The sequence below is a fragment of the Mchenga conophoros genome, linkage group LG13, assembly GCF_057382185.1.
Source record: "Mchenga conophoros isolate Kocher_MC1m ecotype Shallow Benthic linkage group LG13, M_conophoros_male_GT1.1, whole genome shotgun sequence".
NCBI classification, from domain to species: Eukaryota; Metazoa; Chordata; class Actinopteri; order Cichliformes; family Cichlidae; genus Mchenga; species Mchenga conophoros.
The window spans coordinates 1,029,489-1,054,017 of NC_140538.1; the positions used below are offsets into that span (position 1 = coordinate 1,029,489).

Below are 24,529 nucleotides of genomic sequence, written 5' to 3' on the forward strand. Positions count from 1 at the left end.
CCATTAATGTTCCGGCTGTTGTCACCATTACACATGCATGCAGTGTTGTAGTTACTTAGCTCAGGAGCCAGAACAGTAGTCAGTGTGTACGATGAGTGACCTGAAGCCCAGCTGTAGCCTTTGTCCCGTTTGCGTCCTCGTGTCTTTTGTTTAAAGTGTATTATCAGGTATCTACACATAAAGGGGTGTGACGTCAATAGCGGGTCCAGTCAGTAGAAAGACCTCATCATCTCCTCCCATCTCTTGCCTCTCCAGCTCGTCCTTACACGTCTAAGGTAAGATTTCAGCGCTCACTTTCTCTTTTACTAACTTATCGTCCGTTTTAAAAAGCTGATATTTATTTTAACTTGCTGACCCATCATTGCCGTGTCTCTTTCCAGGAGTACTTACCTTTTCGATTGTATTGCGCTTTCGGGGACTTGCGCCATGGGGGGATTAGACGCACTCCGGCAGTTTAATTTGCTCAAATGGCTCAGAGAGGAGAGACAATCGAGGAAACTGATTCTCTTCATTGTTTTTGTCGCTCTGCTTCTGGACAACATGCTGCTGACGGTGGTCGGTAGGTGCTTTTCTCACCTTCTCTGTAAAGTTTCCTGCTCCGCTCTCTCTCTCTGTGTGCAACAGGTAGTCAGGTTTGTCAGTCAGACGTCTCAAAGAGGCGCTTCTTGTGCACTTCATTTTAATATCTACCTAAATCTGCCTCATCCAATTAAATGACGGCGTTTGAACGGTAGAGCCATGTAGACGCTGATAGCACATGTTTAACTTCACAGTTTGGTTTGACATGTACGGACGTCCGACTGCTCTCCATTAGAAAAACACACAGAAAGATCGGATTTAATGTCAGTTACACTGTAGGAGGAAACACATCTCTTCCTGTGCTTCTTATGCACGAACTGCTCTTCCTAAAAGAACAGATTTAGATTCCCTTCAGGGCTGTTTTACAAACAAATAAAAACATGTATGAAATTATCTATTTATAATTACTTTCTTTGCAACATGGCAGAATGTTACTGATAGTTTGGCTGCATTAAATGTTAATTATAACATATTCATCACACATCTCTGCTGTGCACAGACCTGCAGTTTTCCATAAGTGCAGGGAGAATGGATAAAAGCCTCCATGAGCACATTTTCACGTTTTATGAATTTAATAGCAAAGCTCGATTTTTGGTCTGTCATTTTAATTTAATTTAATCTTTATTTAACCAGGAAGTCCGTTAGAGTAACATCTCTTTTGCACGGGTGACCTGGCTAATGCCATACAGCATTACAATCAAATAACATCATAGCAGACAAAACAAGATACAACAGGTCAGAGTCAAAACTATTTAAATACGAGGTCCAGTTTATAAAGAACAGTCACCAAAGCAAAATACATACAGATAAGAAATAAATAAACATGTTTACGAATGTGTGTAAAAACAATAAATGTGTGTAAATGGACACACCCAGTTTACTCCAAGCCAAAGTATATTTTTAACAGGACGAGGAAGGAAAAATTAACAATGCAACAATAAATGCACTGATGATTGGTGGAGCTGATAAACCAGAGACTGATCACCAGAATGTGCAGCGTCAGAGCTACAACCCACAGTAAGATATAGAGGGACAAAGCAGAGCCCGCAGGAGAGCGGAGACACAAAGTTAATGACATTTAAGAGCGGCATGAATGCACGGTGAGTGAAAGAGAGGAGAGCAGAAAGAAGGTGACACCAGGCCAGCTTGTGCACAGCATGCAGGATGTTGTTGATCCTGATCAATTCATGTGTAAATATTTAGTGCTCTGAGTATGACAGCTCTTGGTTTGTATGGTTTTAATGGCTAATTTGCATCTGCCAATCTGTTCTACTAGTTGCAGTTCAAACATGGACTGTATACAAAAGATGGATGGGTTAGCTTGCACCACTGTGAATACACGAGCTGGCTGGCAGCTTCTCAATCACGCAGTAATAGTATAATCTGCTTTATCATTCGTTTCTATTTTAATGGGGACCATAGTTTACACATCAGGAAACTGTTACTCAGATCAAATCATTCGGAGACCGTCTTCTCTATCCAGTGTCTCTTTGCAACCACAGGATTTCCCCTTGCTAGAAAGCAGGATTATTGCTTTGCACAGGAGCTGCTTTGTTTGGAAGTGTAAAAGTGGTTCCATGTGTTCATATTTGGAGCGTTTTTCCAAATGTAAAAAAACAAACTCTCGAGGGTGTCAGCCGAAGCACTGCCAGTTTGAGGTTTGTGCAGTTCCTACAGAAATCACTCTTAACTTTCTGCTCTGCTGTCAGATGTTGCAATGAAGTCTGGATTAGCATCAGTCTGCCTTTCATGTCAGATTTCAGTATATTGGTTCTGTCTCTCCTCTTTATACCCACCAGTTCCCATCATTCCCAGCTACCTGTACACTCTGGATGAGTCGACAGACGTGCTTAAGAACAACACGGCACCGAAGCAGGATTCTCCAGCTTCCTTCCAAAGCATTGTGTCCTTATACGATAACACTGTTAGGTTGTCTGGGTTCAACACCACAGCTAGGACTACTGACCTGCTCCCTCTGACCCCTACTGGTACACAGCTCCCACCAAACTCAACCGACTGCCCCCGCTCCACCAACAAGCTGATTAATGAAAATGTCAAAGTAGGAATGCTGTTTGCTTCCAAGGCCACCGTGCAGCTGATTACCAACCCGTTTGTAGGGCCAATCACAAACAGGTAGGTCTTTGTAATTACTCTGTGTTTCTTTGTCAATGTATACGGTAGTCATTGAGCTGATCACCTTAGATTTAGGAGGCATTACGCCTCTTGTCACTTTTGTAGAAGCGTGCCAAATATTCATTCAAAACATACTCAAAGTTCTTGCATCTCTTGCACAGTTAAATTAGATCCTACATGTTTGTCATCTTAAAGTACAATCTATGTGTATTCTGTCAGGTCAAACGTTTTTTCTATCTTTCATTTAAATGACAAACAATACTCAGGGAAACAGCATGACGATGGATTTAAATGCATGTGTATCAGAATCACATAAGCTTACTGAGGTAATTCTGTGAAGATTCAAGAAAAGAGCGAAAGCAACAAAAAGAGTAACAGAACATAGAGATTGTATAACATGTTGCAAAAAACATTTTTAAAAAAGACAGAAAATAACCAAAGCAAACGTCTTGATGCTCAATCATCCAGGTAAGTAAATCTCCAAAAGTTGACTCTGTTCATCTGGACGTAGAGTTTTGTGGGAGAAACGTTTCATCATCACCAGGTGACGTCTTCAGTCTCAGCTGACTGCAGGTTTCCAACCTTATAAACAGGACATTTGCATAATGACTGAAACCAGCCCAGTGAAAGGAAATGATGAGTGAAGACAGACTGACAAAGGACAGGACGACAGGATGACAGTAGCACTGGCTTCCTGTCAGACTGTAGAGGCTTCCTGCTTGCTTGAGGCAACATTTTGGTTCAAATTTGTGTCAAGAGAGGACAATGTAGAATTCCACTTATGGTCTAATCTAAAACGAGAGAAGGAACAGACTCCCATTTGAAGTTCTTAGTAGGAAAACATGGTGAACGCGTGAGGTCGATGTGTCTTCGATGGTGCAGTGTCAGCTACAGCTGTCCGACTGAACTAAATAGAGCAGAATTCCTGATTAAACGTTCCTGCACGTGTGTGTCTGATTGTTCATACATGGGTGCTCCACAGTGAGTCACTCACTTCCCTTGAACTACATTAAAAATCCAGTTTTTAAAATATCTTTTGGATTCTTGAAGAGTTAAAATAAATTCTTTTAAGATGACATTTTTTATATTGTGGGAGAAAGATATTAATGTAAAGGGCAGTCAGTGCCATGGTTGAGCTCCAGCTTCCACGGCTGCAGATGTTATACATGATGAAGGAACCAAACTCTAGTGTTAAGCTTACATCTTAGAACACAAGTGTGAGAAGCAAAGATTATCATCACTGCACTATTAGCTGCTTGGTGAAACATGAGGTGACTGTGCCTAAAACTCAAACTCAGTTTACACCTGTTAGTGCAACAGTCTGCTGCGCTAACTGGCGTTTTACTAGCTCCCTTGAGGAAAAGCTGCAGAATTCATTTATGATTTCAGATAAGATAAATCCGGTCGTGTAGCCTCTACAGAGTAAAGTCCTAGTTTTACTTTATTTACAGTCCAGCCTGGTCCTGGTCCTGGTTTTCAGCCTTCAACCAGATTTCTGTTGCATGGTTACAGAGCAACTGATGGGGTTAGATTAGCTGTTGCTACTATTTCATTAAAATTAGACAACTTTTCATAAATGTCCATGGCTCAACCATCCATCGGCTGTCGACGTGAGAGTCCACCGCGGCGTGTGACTAAACTGAACCTGAATAAAACTGGAATAAAACACATGACCTGAGACATGTAAGATTTTATCGTGTTGGTGAAAAACACATTTGAACGGTCCTGAATGATTTGAAATCCTGCTGATGGCGAGAGAACATTTTCCAAACGGTGAATTAGACGTTGAGGGCGGAGGGAAAAGCGTAACTCCACCTGAAAGGCAACATTTAGTGTCTCATACAGACACCCACATATGCTGTAATTGAAGCAAAGAATGTGGTCCTATTACGGCTTCTTAGTCACCTTCTCTGCTGACGGAGGACAATACAAGGCCAGTCAAGCATGTCAGGTATCTAAGCTATGATTTTGTTTTGATGCGGATGGCAGCTTTCAGCCTTCTAATCTTCCTCCACTGTTCTGGTTAACAGGCTAACATTTAAAAGAGAACGCCACATGCAAAAGTAGCTTAGGGTTTGTCAAATCCTTTGCTATCTATCAAGTTTATTAATGATATTACATTATTGTGCTACGTGCTCTTTTGGACCACATTCTCACTCATTTAATAACTGTCCATCAATCCAATGCTTTCTTTCTTTATTCTCGTGAATTTCTGCAGCTGTGACCGAATCATCTTCCACTGATATTGTTATAAATGTCTCTTTTCTAAGCTAAAGATAAAGACTCACGTTGGACATTTCTAATGTCTGCCTTTTATCCTCTGTGGCCCTTCAGGATAGGATACCAGCTTCCCATATTTGCTGGCTTCTGTATAATGTTCATCTCTACTATCAGTAAGTTCCAGCAAACAAATGTTCACGATGAGAAGCAGCAGTTTTGCATCATGTCTGATGGTTCTTTGTTTGTGTTGTTGTCCTGTTGTGAAGCGTTTGCCTTCTCATCGAGCTACGCTCTGCTGTTTGTGGCCAGATCGCTTCAAGGCGTGGGTTCGTCCTGCTCATCTGTGGCGGGTATGATCTCCTCATCAGTCTTTAAATATTCACTGTTCTGTATATGTGAATGCATTAACATTCATTCATTGTGTAGAGCCCCTCTATTTAAGATCATCGTCCCAATGTGGACTTATAGGAAACTGTCTGTTTGAAGGCCTGAAGCATATCTGCAACATCTTGTTTGGGTGTGAGAACAGATCATCATTGACTTGATAATAAACTAGATTAAACTGGAAGATGACATAAAACAAATGATGGAGTTATAATCTGATGTGCGCTCAGCGCTCCAACAGATCTGTGCCCAACAACTCTATTGTGAGCCATGCAGTTTCACTGAGCAGCTGTTGTTTCCTGCGCTTATAGAGCAACAGTACAATGGCCTGTGTGTTGCATGTCGCACACATTGGCCTGCAGCGCTCCTGCTGAAACAAACACGTTCTGATCTTTTTCTGCCATACAACTGTGTGTTTTTCAGGGATGGGAATGCTCGCCAGTGTGTACACAGATGATGAGGAGAGAGGTCATGCCATTGGCATTGCCTTGGGAGGTTTGGCATTAGGAGTGTTAGGTATGTGTGTGTAGCTTTTCAGTTACTCTGTAAAGACACCAAATCTGAAATATTCACCGGATCTTTACATAAAACTCCAAATAAATGACAGCACAATAAAAACACATATAAAGTCTGCTTTGTCTGACAATTGCTACAGTGTTGCATTCACATGTGAACTGATGAACTGTCCAGGCTGAACATTGTATGCTGCAGCTTCTACTGATGCATAAATAATTGATGACAACAGAGAAGCTGTCATTTCTACACAGGAAATAAAGAAATAAGCAGACACAGCCTGAGCTTTGTGGCATCCTGAGTGCACTGTGGATTTGTCCATTACTCACCATTCAGCCTTTTCTTCACAGTTGGACCCCCATTTGGCAGTGTGATGTATGAGTTTGTTGGGAAAACAGCTCCTTTCCTTATTTTGGCATTCTTGGCTCTGTTTGATGGAGGTACAGTTGTGTTGCTTCTTTGTATCCAAACTAAGTCGTGCCTGCTAATCTCTGATAGCGATTTACATCAATCCACTGTCTTCACAGCTCTGCAGCTTTTTATTCTTCAGCCCACCAAGGTGACACCAGAGGTGAGTGTCCCTACTTTGATAACTCATTTCCTGTAAATGATCTGCCTTCATTAAGACGACCTTTACAGCTGCAGAACATGCTAAAGGCTATTTCAGTAAATACACAGCATGGAGTGAGAACAGAGAAGCTGCGAGACACGCAACATAACACCTGCTCCACCCTGTGGACATCCATGTTCAGACTGTGTGCATACACCAGGGCCATAATCAGAATACGTTATTTTAATTATATTTATGAAACCTTCTTTTACTGTAAAGAATGTCCAGGAGCCTCATGTCCACTTCCACCTTTAGCCACAATGGATGGTAACGATCTCTTATGTCATCATATGTCTATGAAATTACAATTTAAGCTTTTCCTGATGACAAAAAAGGAAACACAAAAGAAATGCAGTTTCCCTCACTGCAGAGGTCGAGAAAGGGAAACATGTGGCTCAATCCTGGAACCACAAAGAAAGGAAAAAGACTTGCATGCATCCATACAGGGATCATACTGGGATCATACTGAGATCATACAGGGATCATACAGGGATCATACTGAGATCATACTGGGATCATACTGGGATCATACAGGGATCATACTGAGATCATACTGGGATCATACTGGGATCATACAGGGATCATACAGGGATCATACTGAGATCATACAGGGATCATACTGAGATCATACTGGGATCATACTGGGATCATACAGGGATCATACTGAGATCATACAGGGATCATACTGGGATCATACTGGGATCATACTGAGATCATACAGGGATCATACTGAGATCATACTGGGATCATACAGGGATCATACAGGGATCATACTGAGATCATACAGGGATCATACTGGGATCATACAGGGATCATACTGAGATCATACAGGGATCATGCTGGGATCATACTGAGATCATACTGGGATCATACTGGGATCATACAGGGATCATACAGGGATCATACTGAGATCATACAGGGATCATACTGAGATCATACAGGGATCATACAGGGATCATACTGAGATCATACTGGGATCATACTGGGATCATACAGGGATCATACAGGGATCATACTGGGATCATACAGGGATCATACTGAGATCATACAGGGATCATACTGAGATCATACAGGGATCATGCTGGGATCATACTGAGATCATACTGGGATCATACTGAGATCATACAGGGATCATGCTGGGATCATACTGAGATCATACAGGGATCATACTGAGATCATACAGGGATCATACTGGGATCATACAGGGATCATACTGAGATCATACAGGGATCATGCTGGGATCATACAGGGATCATACAGGGATCATACTGAGATCATACAGGGATCATACAGGGATCATACTGGGATCATACAGGGATCATACTGGGATCATACAGGGATCATACAGGGATCATACTGGGATCATACTGAGATCATACAGGGATAATACTGGGATCATACTGAGATTCATACAGGGATCATACAGGGATCATGCTGGGATCATACTGAGATTCATACAGGGATCATACAGGGATCATACTGGGATCATACTGAGATCATACAGGGATCATACAGGGATCATACTGAGATCATACTGGGATCATACTGAGATCATACAGGGATCATACAGGGATCATACAGGGATCATGCTGGGATCATACTGAGATTCATACAGGGATCATACAGGGATCATACTGGGATCATACTGAGATCATACAGGGATCATACTGGGATCATAAGGGGATCATACAGGGATCATTCAGGGATTCATACAGGGATTCATACAGGGATCATACTGGGATCATACAGGGATCATACTGGGATCATACAGGGATCATAAGGGGATCATACAGGGATCATACTGAGATTCATACAGGGATCATACAGGGATCATACTGGGATCATACAGGGATCATACAGGGATTCATACAGGGATCATACTGGGATCATACTGAGATCATACAGGGATCATACTGGGATCATAAGGGGATCATACAGGGATCATTCAGGGATTCATACAGGGATTCATACAGGGATCATACTGGGATCATACAGGGATCATACTGGGATCATACAGGGATCATAAGGGGATCATACAGGGATCATACTGAGATTCATACAGGGATCATACAGGGATCATACTGGGATCATACAGGGATCATACAGGGATTCATACAGGGATCATACAGGGATTCATACAGGGATTCATACAGGGATCATACAGGGATCATACTGGGATCATACAGGGATCATACAGGGATCATACAGGGATCATACTGGGATCATACACGGATCATACAGGGATCATACAGGGATCATACTGAGGTCATACTGGGATCATACAGAGATTCATACAGGGATCATACTGGGATCATACAGGGATCATACTGGGATCATACAGGGATCATACTGAGGTCATACTGGGATCATACAGAGATTCATACAGGGATCATACAGGGATCATACTGGGATCATACAGGGATCATACAGGGATCATACTGGGATCATACAGGGATCATACTGAGGTCATACTGGGATCATACAGAGATTCATACAGGGATCATACAGGGATCATACTGGGATCATACTGAGGTCATACTGGGATCATACAGGGATCATACTGGGATCATACAGGGATCATACAGGGATCATACTGGGATCATACAGGGATCATACTGGGATCATACTGGGATCATACAGGGATCATACTGGGATCATACTGGGATCATACAGCACGTTATGCTGGGAAATGTGGGCATCAAACAGGAATGTGACATTTTTCACTTTATTTGAGGTTATCAGCTTCTTCTGCAACATTACAGAAAAATCTCATTTTTCAATGTTCCATCATCTCCTGTAATATTTACAGCTGTGATGAAATCAGAAGTATTGGCTTCATTTTGACTCCAAGATTGTTCACCCAGAGTTTGTAGTTGTGGAGTTTAAGAGGTTAAAGACTCATCGGACACTGAACAGCGACTCATTCAGGAAACAAAGAGAGAACAGTACTTTGGGGCCTTTATGGATGACACATGTTCTAAAATATTAATGAAGATAGCAACCAACTAGACAGGTAGTATTGGAAGCAAAGCAGTGGAATCTTCTTGAGTTCATTAGTGAATTCTTTTCCTAACCTTAGCTGCTCCTAAAATGTTGAGGGACATCTTTAGACATGTCACTAAGGCTCCACGGAGACTTGCAGCGAGGCAGAATAACCCCACTGGTTCCACTGGGCCCAAGTAGTAATTTATGGACTGGTTATTCAGACTGAAGCCAGCTATTTAGGCTCACTGCATTTATTCTTGTATATTATTCACCTTATTTTTAAGTGTTTGTCATGATTGCAGCATTCTCTGTCTGATTACAGACTTTTTAGGCACAGTGGTTGGTAACGTTTGTCCTAACTGTTGCACTGCATAACTGAAGTCACTATTACGTACATCACAAAGCACCTAGAGATGAGTGTTGGTGGGATTTGGAGCTATATCAATATAATTAAGTTAAACTGTGTGAACTTGTATAACAAAGAATCAGGATTGTGTTTACTAAAATGATCAGCTGTGTTGGCAGTGGCTCTCCAAGCTTTCTGCATACACTCTGTGGTTGTACTCTCCTCCTCACAGAGTCAGAAGGGAACCCCACTGCTGACACTGATGAAGGATCCATATATAATAATAGCAGCAGGTAAGGGAGTGGTAGTACACAGTAGATGTGACAAACATCATGTCAGTGAGATATTGTGTTTTTGATGGCACTGGGAAGAGAACAGAAGGAAACAGCAGCCAAACAGAGAGCCAGCAGTTGCTTTGTTGGTCACACAGAAAAGAATACGGCTCCAAATTGTGTTGTGAGATGAGTGCTGCACAATCAGTCCACCAAAATAAACACTGTGACCTTATTGCAAATGCAGCTGCTCATAGTAAACAGCTGTGCCACTTCCTCTGGCTTTTATAGGTGCACTCAAGAATGTCCCTGTCGAGATGTAGTAATGTTTGTAGTACAAAGGGTACATGCGTACATTTATACAGTTCGGGCATCCAGGGAGTTCAGAATCCCCCACGGTCCCTGACATGGATTATCTTTGCTGGCCCACTCATCCTCAGGCAGCATTAGAGCTCGCAGTGTTGAATTGTGAGCTTTGCCTTTTGCATAGAGCTCTTTATGACGATAACTGTCTCGATAGTCAGACAGTCTCCTACAATAGTCATAATAACATCACAAATGGGTTGATTATAGCAGCAGTTATTTCTTTAGCAAAGGCAGATTTTCCGGGTACATGTAGAAGCAGAAGTTATATACAGGAAATATATTTGCCTTGATTTATTAATTTACCTCAAAAAGCACAAGTTACACAAGCACAAACATACTGCAGTCACAGCTTCTGTGGGAAGACTGAATATGACAGATGATTATTGTCATTCTGGTCCTTCGTATACTGTGGACTTTTCCTCAGATATGATCTTTGCCAACCAAACTCTGAGGTTGGCCTGTACCGCTCTCCTTTTACACTCTGTCGTGGGTGATTTCCATTCATAACACGGGTCTGCAACCACAAAGCTGCATGGGGTTAAATCACTGTTTCTTATAGATTTTCCATCTGGTTCAGTTTTCTTGCAAAACTCATGTTTTTAGTGTAGTTAAGCGTACAATTCCCCTTTTTAAACTGAAATCTGATATCCTGTACTTGAGTCAAAACCCATATCCCACAAAGATTTCTTACATTAATGTAATATTCCTATGAGCGAGACTCGAGAGAAACACAAATAGAAAATGAGAGGAAATGAGGGGGAGGGTGCGGCGGGTTTGATGGTGTGAGGAGCTCAGACGATCAAATCCAACCAGGTTTATTTTGTTCATAGCCAAAGGTAAGAAATCACAACAATGATGCATAGCTCATTGTACTAAAATATTGATTTTCATTCCTGTTGTGCTTTTTTTTAATGTAAACTCTTCATGTTTTGCAAAATAATAACTTCATGATGGAGGGAGATCATTTTTGGATTCAGGACCCAAAAAACATCGCACTGACCAAAAATCCCCCCACGCACTCGTTTTGTTTCTGCAGACCTGTGTGATGGATCACACTCAGCCTGGTCCCTCTGTCACTGTAAGGCCTTTGTTTGCTCCTCGTGTCTGTGAAATGTCATATGTCAGCTTTTCCCTGCATGTCAATTATGTGGCAACATGGGAAGAAAGAAAGCAGGCTGTACGCTCGTCGGTGTGTGGACGTCGGAGCTGGGGGAAAACGTCAGGTTAAAAACAGACGATAATTGACGCTGCACTTATCTTCAATCTTCATCCCCAGGTGCCATTTGTTTTGGAAATATGGCTATTGGCATGATGGAGCCAACTGTGCCAATCTGGATGATGGAGACCATGTGTGCCAGGAAATGGCAGCTAGGTATTTACAAAGCTCTGCTCTGCACACAAAAACACGTTGTTACAGCACCTTTATAAAAGGCACTGCTGAGCATCCTAATGCAGTTTAACAGCACACATGTACCACTGAGCTTGGGAAGGTGTAAATGCTGAGTTTGTGTTGCAGGTGAAGTTTATGATTACAACCCAAACTGGGGCTGCTTCTGTTGTTGTAGAGCATCCTCGCCCAAGTAAATGTAATTAACACGTCTGTGATAATGTCTATTAGGTCTGTTGTATTATAATTACACAAACAGAATGATCATTTTTGTGTAACAGCACACTCAACCACTGTTTACAGAGTCCTTACAGCTCGTATACAATGATTATGATTAGGTAGTATTTTCATACAAATATCATGGAGGCAGAGAAAAGAGACAGAAGTGTCCTTGCACTGCTGTGTGAACACCACTCATCTGTTTCACAGTAAATATCTGCACACATGCATGTATGGTCACCTGCTTCCTGTTTCAGAAGAGCCGTTCTTCTACAGATCTCCCCCGGCTGAAAGGGAGTTCTTCCTTCCTGCTGTCGCCAAGGGCTTTCTTATAGAGGGCTGTCTCTATATCAGGGTCCTTACCTGTAGCTGTACACAAGCTTCCTGAGGCGAATGTTGTTGTGATTGCGCACTACATAACTAAACTTTAATTTCATTCATATACTACATTTATATTTTATATATAGTGATGTCGTGTAAAAGTGCCACTTCGCCATCATGCCAGATAGTTTCCATACCAAGACTTCCTGTAGTCTGTGCTGTTATTAGCTTCTTCCTGCAGCCAGCTTTATATAAAGTCTGGGTCAGATAAAAAGGATGAGGGGGAACAGGATATTAGGGTGTCAGATGCTGGCAGGTGGAAAGCACAGGTCTTCATTACGGACAATAGAAGATGTACAGCAGCTCAGTGATGAGGCATTGATAGAGATCTGCTTATCTCTGGGAATCCTGGCTACACCTTCAGCCTCTCATGTCTCTGTGTGTCTGTTTCTGGCACAGGCGTTGCTTTCTTACCAGCATCCATCTCCTACCTTATTGGAACCAACATCTTTGGCACGTTTGCACACAAAATGGGGAGGTAGGAAGGGAAATTACTTTTATCTCCTTCTCTCTCTCTCTCCTGGTGGCTTTGTCATATCTGTTTCCGCTCCTCTAAATGAGTTTTCAGCGTTTTGAGTGTTTCTGAGACTGGCTTTATTGAAGCCTTGACGATACAGGGAATCTATCTGTCTATGACCCGAGTGCTATATTCTTTTAAGGCTGTTGCTAATGCCAGTCACCAGAACTGTTTTCACCATAACCCAAGTCGGAACATCACCTGTTCAGTTTACTAACTTCACCACTACAGAGACTGCCAGACAAGCGATGTTTATGTATAATGGGTTTTTTTAAACGTAAAAATCTTACGTGTTACATACTTTTTTTAGTCTTTCTTTACTTGGCATCCAACACATTTAATCCTTCTTGAGTTTTTTGACTTAATTATCAGTGATTAGTTGAAAACAAACACATGGTGTACCATGAGGGGCGTACACATTGAGAAATTAGAGAACTGTTCCCAACAAGACTGCAGCTCATGTCTTGAATTCTTGGGGTTAGCTCATGTTGCAACACTAAAAGAGGTTTAAACAGTCTTTTTCACAATATTTAACATGTATTATATGTCAGAGGTGACTAGTGTGCCAAAGCACAATCAAAGAATACACCCCGAAAACTGCACACATCTTGCAATTTTATTGTTAAAACAGCTATGTTACTTAGTAGGTACTGTACTTTTTATGAGTCTTCATAGGAGCTACCAGGTCCACCTCTGGGTATCTGCACATGTGCCAAAAATGCTCTTATTGGGTTGTCTCCCTGTTCACAAGAATACTTTGTACTGGTTGTTATACACCACTTTTCTACTCTACCTGAACACTCAATACACTTTTTTGTATTCACCCATTCACACAAGCACATATGTGCTTTCAAACATTATCACACATTTATACTACAATGGATGCGTCACATAGCAACTCTCCCCCAACACTTGGCATGCAGACCTGCTCTACGTCCTGAGCTACAGCCACGCCCCTCGCTGCCCTTCAACAGAAGACTGCTCAAAAACTAACAAAACAATATCTGCCCAAGGGATCGCCTGTCTTCTTCCCCCAATCTGTTCTACTATGAACATGATTTCTTTGAATGTTTTCAACCCAGCTGTGTAATCCTTAGAACTGGTTTGATGACATGACTGTCATTCATGTGGCTGTTATTCACAACTTTTAGATTATGTGGAAGTGAAAATATTGATTTTTATTGGAGGTTTGTAGATCTTACTCTGGACACAGTCTGAATATTTCACACTACATAGTTACAAGTGTGGTGCTTAAACAGGACAGTGTTGCCTTCAGCAGCATCGCAATGAGTTTTGTGAACATTTACAACATGTTGATCCTCTGACGACACAATTTAATGTTACACATTAGCCCGATAAACATAAACAGCTCCACAATGTAATGTAAGTCCATGGAAAAGCTTTTCCACTGTTGGGTAGCTAGTCAAAATTGGCATCAACATCAAACTGACTATATTTTTCTTCAACCAAACACAAAACAAAAACACAAGAAATGCTTTAAATAAAAGTTATAGAACTGTCATGGCTGCTGGGGCAGAATCTAAACAGGGAGGAAACTAGAAACAAGTAAAAAGAAACTAAAAGACCTGAGATATGGAACACAACACATGGAAACCTGGATCATGGGGAATGTCATGGGTGTCACGTGGGGCACGCAGGCAGGGTGGGGGGTGCGCAGGCGGGGGGGGGGTACGCAGGCAGGGTGGGGGGTGCAGGCAGTAACAAACAGAGGACGACACAGGGCTTTAATACACAGGGAGAACGAGGGAACGGGACACAGTAGGAGAGCACAGCTGGGAGTAATTAAACATGACAAGAGGCAAAACTATTATGTTTTCAAAGTAAAACAGGAAACATAACATAGGACACGGACTGTCAAAGTAAAACAGGAAACATAACACAGAGATGCAGCCTTGACAGGGCAGACAGAGCAAACATGGAAGACAGAGGCAGAAACAGGAAGACTAAGAACCGTAAATAACACTGAAACCAGTGACTAGAGACTCTAAGACGAAACATAAATAAACCTGAAATTAGATTTTTTTTTTCAATCTAAACTTGATCTCCAAGCATAACCCTTGTAGCCAAACACAGCAGTAAGACATCTCTTGGTCACCAGGTGTGATTTTGCCAGAATGCTCTTTAAAGAAAGACCCACGACCCATCCTTGCCTTTTGGTTGAGGCAATGAGGTTCTCATCTAACGCTTCCCAGTCCATGGCTCAGTTTTGGTTTCATCTGACCACAGCACTTTCTCCCAAGCCTCCTCTGAACATCTTTTAGATGTCCACATGCAAATTCAAGACAGGCTTGAACATGTGTCTTCTTGAGAAGGGGGACCTTGCAGGCACTGCAGGATTTTTATCGAACTACCTTCAGCTCTTTAACAGGTTCCTTCAGTCTAGTTTTGGGATGTTCCACCACCTTCTCATTATCAGTTGCAGAGCTGTTGTTGACTGCTCAGATCTACATGTAGAATGACCTTTTTCAGTGGGAAAAACATTTCATCACTCATTCAAGTGACCTCTTCAGTCTCAGCTGACAGCAGCTTACCCAAACCCATAAACAGGACATTTGCATAATGACTGAAACTACCATCACGAGTAACAATGGGCTGTGACTATTAGCATGTAAAATGTCACGAGCATTGATGCCATGAGAGTGTTGGGGAATAGCTGCAATCACACTATTGTAAGATGGTGAAAGACGTACCCAAACAAACAGTCTGCTTTCATTTTTGAAAAAGTCCACAACTGTGTCACCAGCAAAGCAACCCCCCCCCCCCCCACACACACACACACACCATCACACTTCCTCCTCCATGCTTCACAGTGGGAACCGTGCATCGAGACCATTGTTCACCTTTTCTGCTTCACACAAAGACCGAGCAGGCGGAACCAAAGATCTCAGATTTGGACTCCTCAGATTTCCACTGGTCTGATGTCCATTCCTGTGGTTCTTGGCCCAAACAAAGTCCTGGTTTCTCAGCAGCTGATCATAAAGGCCTGATTCACACAGTCTCCTCTGAACAGCTGATGTAGAGACGTGCCTGCTACTGGAGCTCTGTGTGGCATCTATCTGGGCTCTAATCTGAGGAGCTGTGATTTCTGAGGCTGCTGACTCGGATGGATTCATCCTCAGCAGCAGAGGGACTCTTGGTCTTCCTTTCCCGGGGCGTCCTCATGTCAGACAGTTTCATTGTAGCGCTTGATGGTTTTTGCGACTGCACTTGGGGACACATTAGCAGTTTTCCAGACTGACTGACCTTCAGTTCTTACAGTAATGACAGGCTCACCTGTGAAACCATGTTGGTGACTACATCATGAAGCTCACTGAGAGCAGGTCGAGGGTTTGCAGCCGTGGGTGGCTACTTTCAGAAATGTTTAGAGATATTTACCATTATGGCATTCATAATTCCATATATCTTGCTTAATGAATATTTGATGTCTTCAGTTTGGATCTACAACGTAGAAAGTAGTAAAATAAAGACAAACCATTAACCATGTCCAAACATCTGACTGGTAGTGTACACCATATCACTGTGGCCTGCCCCAAGGATCGAGTCCTCCAAGAAAAACAAAGTTCTCTGATTTCCTTACATGGAAGACTGAGCATGCATCGATATTGCTTAGCTCAGCGGTCCCCAACCCCCGGGCCTCGGACCGGTACCGGTCCGTGAGTCGTTTGGTACCGGGCCGCGAGAGTTGAGGCTCAGGTGTGAAATGTATAGTTTTCAGGGTTTTTATTGGTTTTCAGCGTTATTTTGTTATTGTTTTTATCGTTAACTCGGTTTTCCTGGGTCTTTTCACCTGTGTTATGAATAAATCTTCTTTTTTTCGGTACTAGTTTTATTTTGTTGTATTTATCCGCCACACCTTAAAGGCCGGTCCGTGAAAATATTGTCGGGCATAAACCGGTCCGTGGCGCAAAAAAGGTTGGAGACCGCTGCCTTAGAGGTTGCAATGATTATTCTGACATTGTTTGATATTGTTTGGTTTGTGCTTACATGAGTCTGTTTAAGAAAGAGGAAGTACAGACGAGGTTCTGTTTAGCCTGGAAAATACATTTTATATTCTCATGAAAGGAAATCTTCCTCAGTGTGGTAGTGACTGATTACTTCTTGTCTCCCTTACAGATGGCTTTGTGCTCTTATTGGAATGGTTGTGGTTGGGATCAGTGTAATATGTGTAAGTATGTGACAGTCAGCTACATCACTAGAATAACTTCAGAGGTCACCTATGGGCAATGTTACGAGCCCTGTTGAGTAAAAAGTTTGAAATGGACCTGAAACATTGTTCTTTAAATGTAAACAACGCATGCATCATGTAAGCCAGCTGGTATAAATGTAACTTTATACCCATTAAATGTTCACTGCAGTATGTAGTGCCTTATGTGTGTGTTAAACCAGATAAGGACTTTTTATATTTAGAAAAGCTAAAAAATGCTGGAGCAAGAGTCACAGCTCTGTATGTGCCTGATAAACAACACAGATTTCCTGTTTCACATTACTCTGCAAATCCAGTTCTGCTAATGGGAGTCTGACTTCTCAATGGTTTCCATGATCAAATCTAAAAGCAACTGTCTTTTTTCACTGTTTTTAAAATTGCTGATTATTATATATTTTATATTATTCATTAAAATGATCATTTGTTTGTTCTAGGTTCCCTTTGCTAGAGACATCTATGGTCTGATTCTTCCTAACTTTGGTGTTGGTTTTGCCATTGGTAAGATTACTACGTGTACTGATTCCACCTATGAATGTGTGCAGACTTTGATCAGGTAAGAGCATTATGATTGTGTTACAGGCATGGTGGATTCCTCTATGATGCCTATAATGGGTTACTTGGTGGACCTGCGGCACGTGTCTGTTTATGGAAGTGTGTATGCGATTGCTGATGTAGCTTTCTGCCTGGGATTTGCAATAGGTAAGCAAGAGCAAACGCCATAAAACATCCATATGTTTTAACCTCGGGCTAAAATAGCAGTATCAGTTCCTGGAAACCTTTTGTCATCTTGCTTGTGTAATGGTGGAGAACTAATCCTTGGCTAGAGACACACAGAGGGGAAATGATTTACAGCTACAGTCATTGCCATGGCATTCATGCATACATCGTGGACATGAATGCCATAGCTATTTATGTTTAGGATTTCTTTGAGCTGTTCATATTTAAGTGTGGAAGCATTGTATAACATATTCCAAAAAACGTACTCACCCACCCAATCAGCTCATTGTTTTGAGGAGTTGCATTCACTTCGATGGACACAGGTATTCTACAAACATCTGTGATAGAATGGGTCATTCTCAGGAACTCAGTAATTCAAGCATGGTACCATGATAGTGTTCCACCTGTGCAACAGCTCCACTGGTGAAATTTCCTCACTACTAAATATTCTGCACGACTGTTATAACAAAGTGGAAGGTCTAAGGAGCTTGGAAAGAAAAGCGTCTGGACTTCTTTAAGTTGCTTGAAGACGTTTCACCTCTCATCCCAGAAGCTTCTTCAGTTCTAAGGTCAAATGGTGGAGAGTCCCAGATATAAACCTAGTGGGAGTTTCCCCCCACAGAGGGACAAAAGGACCCCCTGATGATCCTCTAATCGCCTGAGCCAAGGTGTGAAACTGGGTGTGGGTCCCAATCAGCCAGAGTTTCGGGTGAGCTGTGAAACCTGACCCCACCTTATCATGTGATTTCCTGAGGTCAGATGGCCCAGGATGTGAGTGGGCGTTAAGGCGACTGTCTGCCACACCCAGTTTCACACCTTGGCTCAGGCGATTAGAGGATCATCAGGGGGTCCTTTTGTCCCTCTGTGGGGGGAAACTCCCACTGGGTTTAAATCTGGGACTCTCCACCATTTGACCTTAGAACTGAAGAAGCTTCTGGGATGAGAGGTGAAACATCTTCAAGCAACTTAAAGAAGTCCAGACGCTTTTCTTTCCAAGCTCCTTAGACTACGATGACCTGGATGACTGAGAACCTTCACAGACAACAAAGTGGAAGCATTTGGAGACGAAAGCAACTCAGACACAAAGTGGCAGGCCACATAAAATCTGACCGCTTAGCTGCTCTGCAAGGTGATGAACTCCACCAAAGAAACAGACTAAACCAGTAAGTGGTCGGTTTTCTCCTGATGCAGGTCCATCTATTGGAGGTTCCATTGCTGAAAGTATTGGCTTCCCTTGGCTGATGACCATCATTGGAATAGTGGATATAATATTTGCTCCTCTCTGCATCTTTCTGAGGAACCCACCAGGACAAGAAGAGAAAATTGTAAGAGTCCAAATACACCTAAATACAGTCAGCCAGCTCCTACATTTGTCACAAAACAGCTGTGTGGTAGTCCAAGGGCAGAGCCAACGATTCGGGAGACAGGAATGAATTCAAAAAGCAGTTTTAATGCTGTTACCTGAGAGAGAAAACTAGAAAAATCAGATCAGAGAAGCACACAACCATGAGGGAACACGTGACAAAGCACGAGGACAAACTCAAGCAATAAATACAGAGAAATGCTCCTGAGCTAACACCAGAAATGCAGTGATTATGTTACACAACTTGAGTACAATATGTGAATTTCAAAATTCAGGTTCTGTCAGAAAGTTTTCAAAATCATGCACAGTTAAAAAAAAACAAGAGCAGCCACTGAAACACTTTTCAACAACTGTCATTTCAGGCGATTTTAATGGACACAAACTGTTCAATGAAGACGAGATCGTACTCTACTCAGGGGGCATACTACCAGGGTGAAGACATGGATCCAGAATATGACGATTATGATTAACAGGACCCCAGCCATGCAGGGTAACCCTTCAGAGGATCTATTTTGTTGTACAAAAAGAAGGAATAGAAGAAAATCACAGCAAATGAAACGAAACAGCCAAGATATTTCCACGTGAATGTCCTGCATTCAATCGTCACTGTTCACTGTCTTCTTAGCAGTTGTACTGGAGCAAACCAAAGTTGTCCTTTATCTGTGGTCTCAAGCGCATTGTGTTGCACGTATTTTGTTTAGCCAACAGCCTTATTCGATGGGAGCAAAACACCTTTTAGGTGCAGTTTGCTGAGCTGTCTTTATCCATGAACTGGACATTCAGTTTTAACATAACAGCCCTGGGTATTAGTGTCAGATTTAGGTGTGTAACTTGGTATTAAAAATGGGGATTTGTGCGATAAGTGGAGTTTGTCAAAATCCAGGAGGATTTGTCAGACGATTTCTTTTGATATTTCCATGAAAGGCCTCCCCTGCACCGCTGCTGTAGATGACCTGTGTCAGGAAGTTACTTAGATGAGGAATGTATTCTTAAACACATTATCAATACATGTTTATCCTTCTAGCAAGAACACAGACTGCATGTTTTTAGAATCTCTGCAACCTTCAATGATAAAAGTCAATTAGAATAAAGCCCATGTCCAGATTACACCAGTGCTACCAGCATATACCACAGCTTAGTCACACGCATACTTTAGCACAACAGCGTGGACCCCGTCTTGGGGCTCTGGTCTGCAATGGTCGGCTTACTAATAGAAATAAACATGTTACAAAAAGTCTTTACAACTATTTTCCTCATTCACAACAGACGTATGAGGTACTTTTTAAATAATGTACACATTATTGTGTGAATGCTTTGATGAAAGGCGACCCTACACAGGTCCTGTTCATGCTGCTGGTGAAGCATTTGTCTGCTCTGACGGAAACCAATCTCCGGGTTCTGCCCTACCTTCAAAGCCTATTAGACAGTTTATATGGTTTATGGATGCAACTTGCTAACCACTCTAGCTAGCACTGATTTCACTCATATGGACAAAAGTACTGTGTTGCTGACACATTACCCCTGCATACTGTGCTCAGCCATGGAAACCAGTTACTGAGTCAGCAGTGTTGATTTTTACACAGTAGCATTCAGTGACCCCCGACTGTAACTTTACCTGTTACACTGTGGCTGAGCTGCTGTAACCATAGCGACTCTTAACTCTGGAGGGGAGAGGTTTGAGTTTATACACCTGTGGCATTGTCACTGAAAACACCTGGATTCCAATACTTTTGTCCATATGGCTCCAAAACAGCAAACCTCTACGTGTGAGTCGGGAAAATAACAATGGCATCATGAAGGCTGTGTCCATATGTGGACAGTTCGCTGTAGGCAGAAGAGCAGAGTTGTAAGAAGACACATTGGACCTTTATGCTTTCTATTGCCTCAAAACTGCCAGTGTAGTTTCATACTGATTAATAAATCAGTGTCTGCAGCAAAAGATTTGGACTAATTACTGTTGCTTTAAATGTTCCAGTCTGACTGGCATCTGAGAAGTGCTCGTTATATGTCATAGTTTTGGCAAACGAAGAGCACCAACGTCCGTTTGGACACAGTTTGGTTTGTAATGTTAACTGGACTCAGGTCTGGGCTCCTTCTAATGGCTCAGTGCATACTGGGACTATGAGCTGGATGACTTCATAAACACTGACACAATCCTGACTTTAACCGTAAGCTCTTCACTTTCTAAAATAGTGTAAAAATGCATAATTGCAAGACTTTGTTGGGCGCAGAGTTTTATGTGTACTGGAATATATTTATTAGAACAAAAATTCAAAACAGACAGAAGGAAACTGATTTAAAATAAAACTTTAATTCATTCATTTCTGAAGGGAACCAGATGAAGCATACAGATCCTGTTGGACAACACAACAGCATGCAGTTTCTGCACTGATTTTTATTGTGGCCAATAGTGGAAGCAGCAGCATTTTGATTGACAGTTAGAAGCGTGTAACCAGCTGCGGTTGAGTATGGGGTAGGGTTGTTTCCTGGTGACCTTGCCCTGAGCCTTTCTGAGCCATCATTAATGTTGTTTCTTACATCTGTGCTTCCTGTGCTGTGTCAAAATATCAGTTATGGAAAAGACAAGAAGTCTGTGTTGAGAAGCTGTATCTGTTTAGTACAATCACAACGAGCTCCACCAGAGCGGAGGACTAGGTCAGCATACTGGAGAACATGTTTATTGTTGGCTTTGATATGTTGGCAGCTGGCAGCAGCTGTGTGCTATACTGCTAACCTAGAAACACTTGTGATTGCAGCGATGTGCTCCTGCATTCTGCTGGCTTGTATGTATGAAGTGCATCTGCAACAAGAACTAGCAAATACAAACATCCGTGAGTCAGGATTGTAAGATCGTAAGCTTCATGTGTAGCAGTGGCAATGACAGCGTGAGTCAAGAGGGCGTGGCCACATTTAAATCAGGTACAGAATGTGACTCATGACGCAGTGTGACTGGATGTCATTCACAATCATCATTCGTTTATAGGTGACCCCAGAAACATCTGAGTTTGTAATGATAATAACGAATCCTTAATTAAATTGCTTGATAGAAAATAAAAACACATGCACAGGGTCACTTCAAGTCAAATTTATTTGTACGGCTCTATTTAGACATGAGGTAAATCAGAGTGTGTTCACAGAGGGAAAGAAAGTTTAAAACATACGATAGTGTGTATGATGTGCACGCTGTGTCGAGTACACAGCGTGCACATCATACAGTACTATACCGGGTCAAGAACATAAGCTACCTTCAGCTGCTGATGCACAACGGATGGACCGTTTGATCTGACGCAGACAGTCTTGGCAGTGGCAGGTATCCCCTCACACTCTTGAACCTCGATGTGTTAACCACTACACTATGGAGCAATGGTGTGAATGTTATATTAGAAGTGCAGAACTGAACTGACCTTCTATTACAAGCTTAATTCATCCCAACTGAAAGCAAAGACAGAGAAACGTCTGTATCATGACAGCGTAGCTGACCCTACAGGATAACTAGCTTGTGCAGCAAATGATTATTGAATGCAAGCTGGATTCAGTGCAGTTTTTGGCTCCGCCCCGTAACCTTTGAACCATCATGAGATTATGTCTTAAGATAGATGACAGATCATTTTTTGTTTCTTTGTAGTATAGCGCTGTTTGTCAAAATGTTTGTAAAACTACAAACTAATTAGTTGTTACATTTTGATGGCCTTGTTTCTTAAAAAGGTTCTTGTAATGTTTATGGTGTTTATAATGTACTGAATCTTGTGCCATATGCTTTTTCTTTTTCCTCTTTCTGAACTGTGAAAACCTGTACTAGATTTAAGCAAGAGTAAAACACTACCATTAATATAAACCATCTAGACTTGTTTATCCAGAACGGGCCTCGCTGGACTGAGCTGGGATCAACACGCCCAACACTCCTCTCTGAACTCTAACGACCAATCTACGAGTCGTTTCTGGGTATTTTTGTGCACGTTTTGTGGTTTTGGTCAGAATCTATTGAAAATATGTCACTCTGTCAGTCTTATATGTATTTGACTGGATTGTTTTTCATACTTGTGGGAACACCATATGCTCTATTAAATGTTGTATACTGTGCAAAAGCAGTTTTCTCCGTAAAGACGACACCTCTAAATATCTGGACGGTGAATTTAAAACACTGAGCATTCAGACCAAATGTTGGTCGAGCTGAGGCTTCATATCATCCACATGATACCTCAGAATGTACACAAAAATAACATGCGTGTGGCTAACACGTAGCACTTTAACAGGTCCCAGAAATCCTCATGTTGATTAGTCGTGCCGAGCGCTTGAAGACAGCAGATGGGTTGTCATGACGGGGGAATGTGGGAGCAGACACTCTGTAATCAGGCTGTCCATCTCAACACTGGCCTTCAATTACTTTGCAGATGCTCACACGATACCTCCTTTCCCTCTTCACTGAAGCCTGAAACACTTGTTCTTGCAGCAGTGTAGGTGAACCAGAGCTTTCTATGTAATATTACATTTCTGTGTGCAACTATTTTACAAATTAGTTTCACAATTTCTGAAGGGGGCGGGGCTATGGCCTTAAATGGTACACTACACAGCCTTCAATGAGGAGCTGGGGACACGCTATCAAAGATCATCATTCAATGACACTAGCAGCGGTGCTGTCTCTGCTGTGATGATTATCATTTTCAATGGTAAAGCAAAACAAAATCCTTAATGCGTTAAAAAAAATAGCAGAGATGGTAAATGGCCTGTATTTATATAGCGCTTTACTAGTCCCTAAGGACCCCAAAGCGCTTTACACAACCAGTCATCCACCCATTCACACACACATTCACACACTGGTGATGGCAGCTACATTGTAACCACAGCCACCCTGGGGCGCACTGACAGAGGCGAGGCTGCCGGACACTGGCGCCACCGGGCCCTCTGACCACCACCAGTAGGCAACGGGTGAAGCGTCTTGCCCAAGGACACAACGACCGAGACTGTCCAAGCCGGGGCTCGAACCGGCAACCTTCCGATTACAAGGCGACCTCCCAACTCTTGAGCCACGATCGCCCCATAAGTGAGAAGTTATCGATGTATTTGATTGGAAACGAGTCTACAGCCTCGCTGCTAATTTCACACTATGTTCAATCCGTTGCACTTTATTATTAGACTGTTTTCCAGTCATTCAAGTATCATTTGCAAATGTTTAATCAGACTGTTTCTTACTGTCGATCACTTAAAACTGTCAAGTTATCTTTGTGACTCAGTTCAATGAAAATTTTAATGAATTAATTAAATATGTGACTTAAAGGCAAAATGAAGACATTTAAACTCAAATTCTAAACTTA

General features: G+C 42.1%; 1 protein-coding gene across 1 annotated transcript; it reads left to right on the forward strand.

Annotated features, from left to right (window-relative positions):
- Positions 1-217: 217 nt before the first annotated feature.
- On the forward strand, positions 218-23,291 carry slc18a2 (solute carrier family 18 member 2). The gene is made up of 16 exons (XM_085295899.1): positions 218-275; positions 381-559; positions 2,379-2,712; positions 5,047-5,105; positions 5,199-5,282; positions 5,740-5,832; positions 6,180-6,269; positions 6,357-6,400; positions 10,003-10,063; positions 11,685-11,780; positions 12,795-12,873; positions 17,047-17,098; positions 17,572-17,635; positions 17,717-17,836; positions 19,046-19,179; positions 19,580-23,291. The coding sequence occupies exons 2-16, from the start codon at positions 427-429 to the stop codon at positions 19,685-19,687; spliced, it is 1,551 nt and encodes a 516-aa protein (XP_085152025.1). The 5' UTR covers positions 218-275; positions 381-426; the 3' UTR covers positions 19,688-23,291.
- Positions 23,292-24,529: the final 1,238 nt, after the last annotated feature.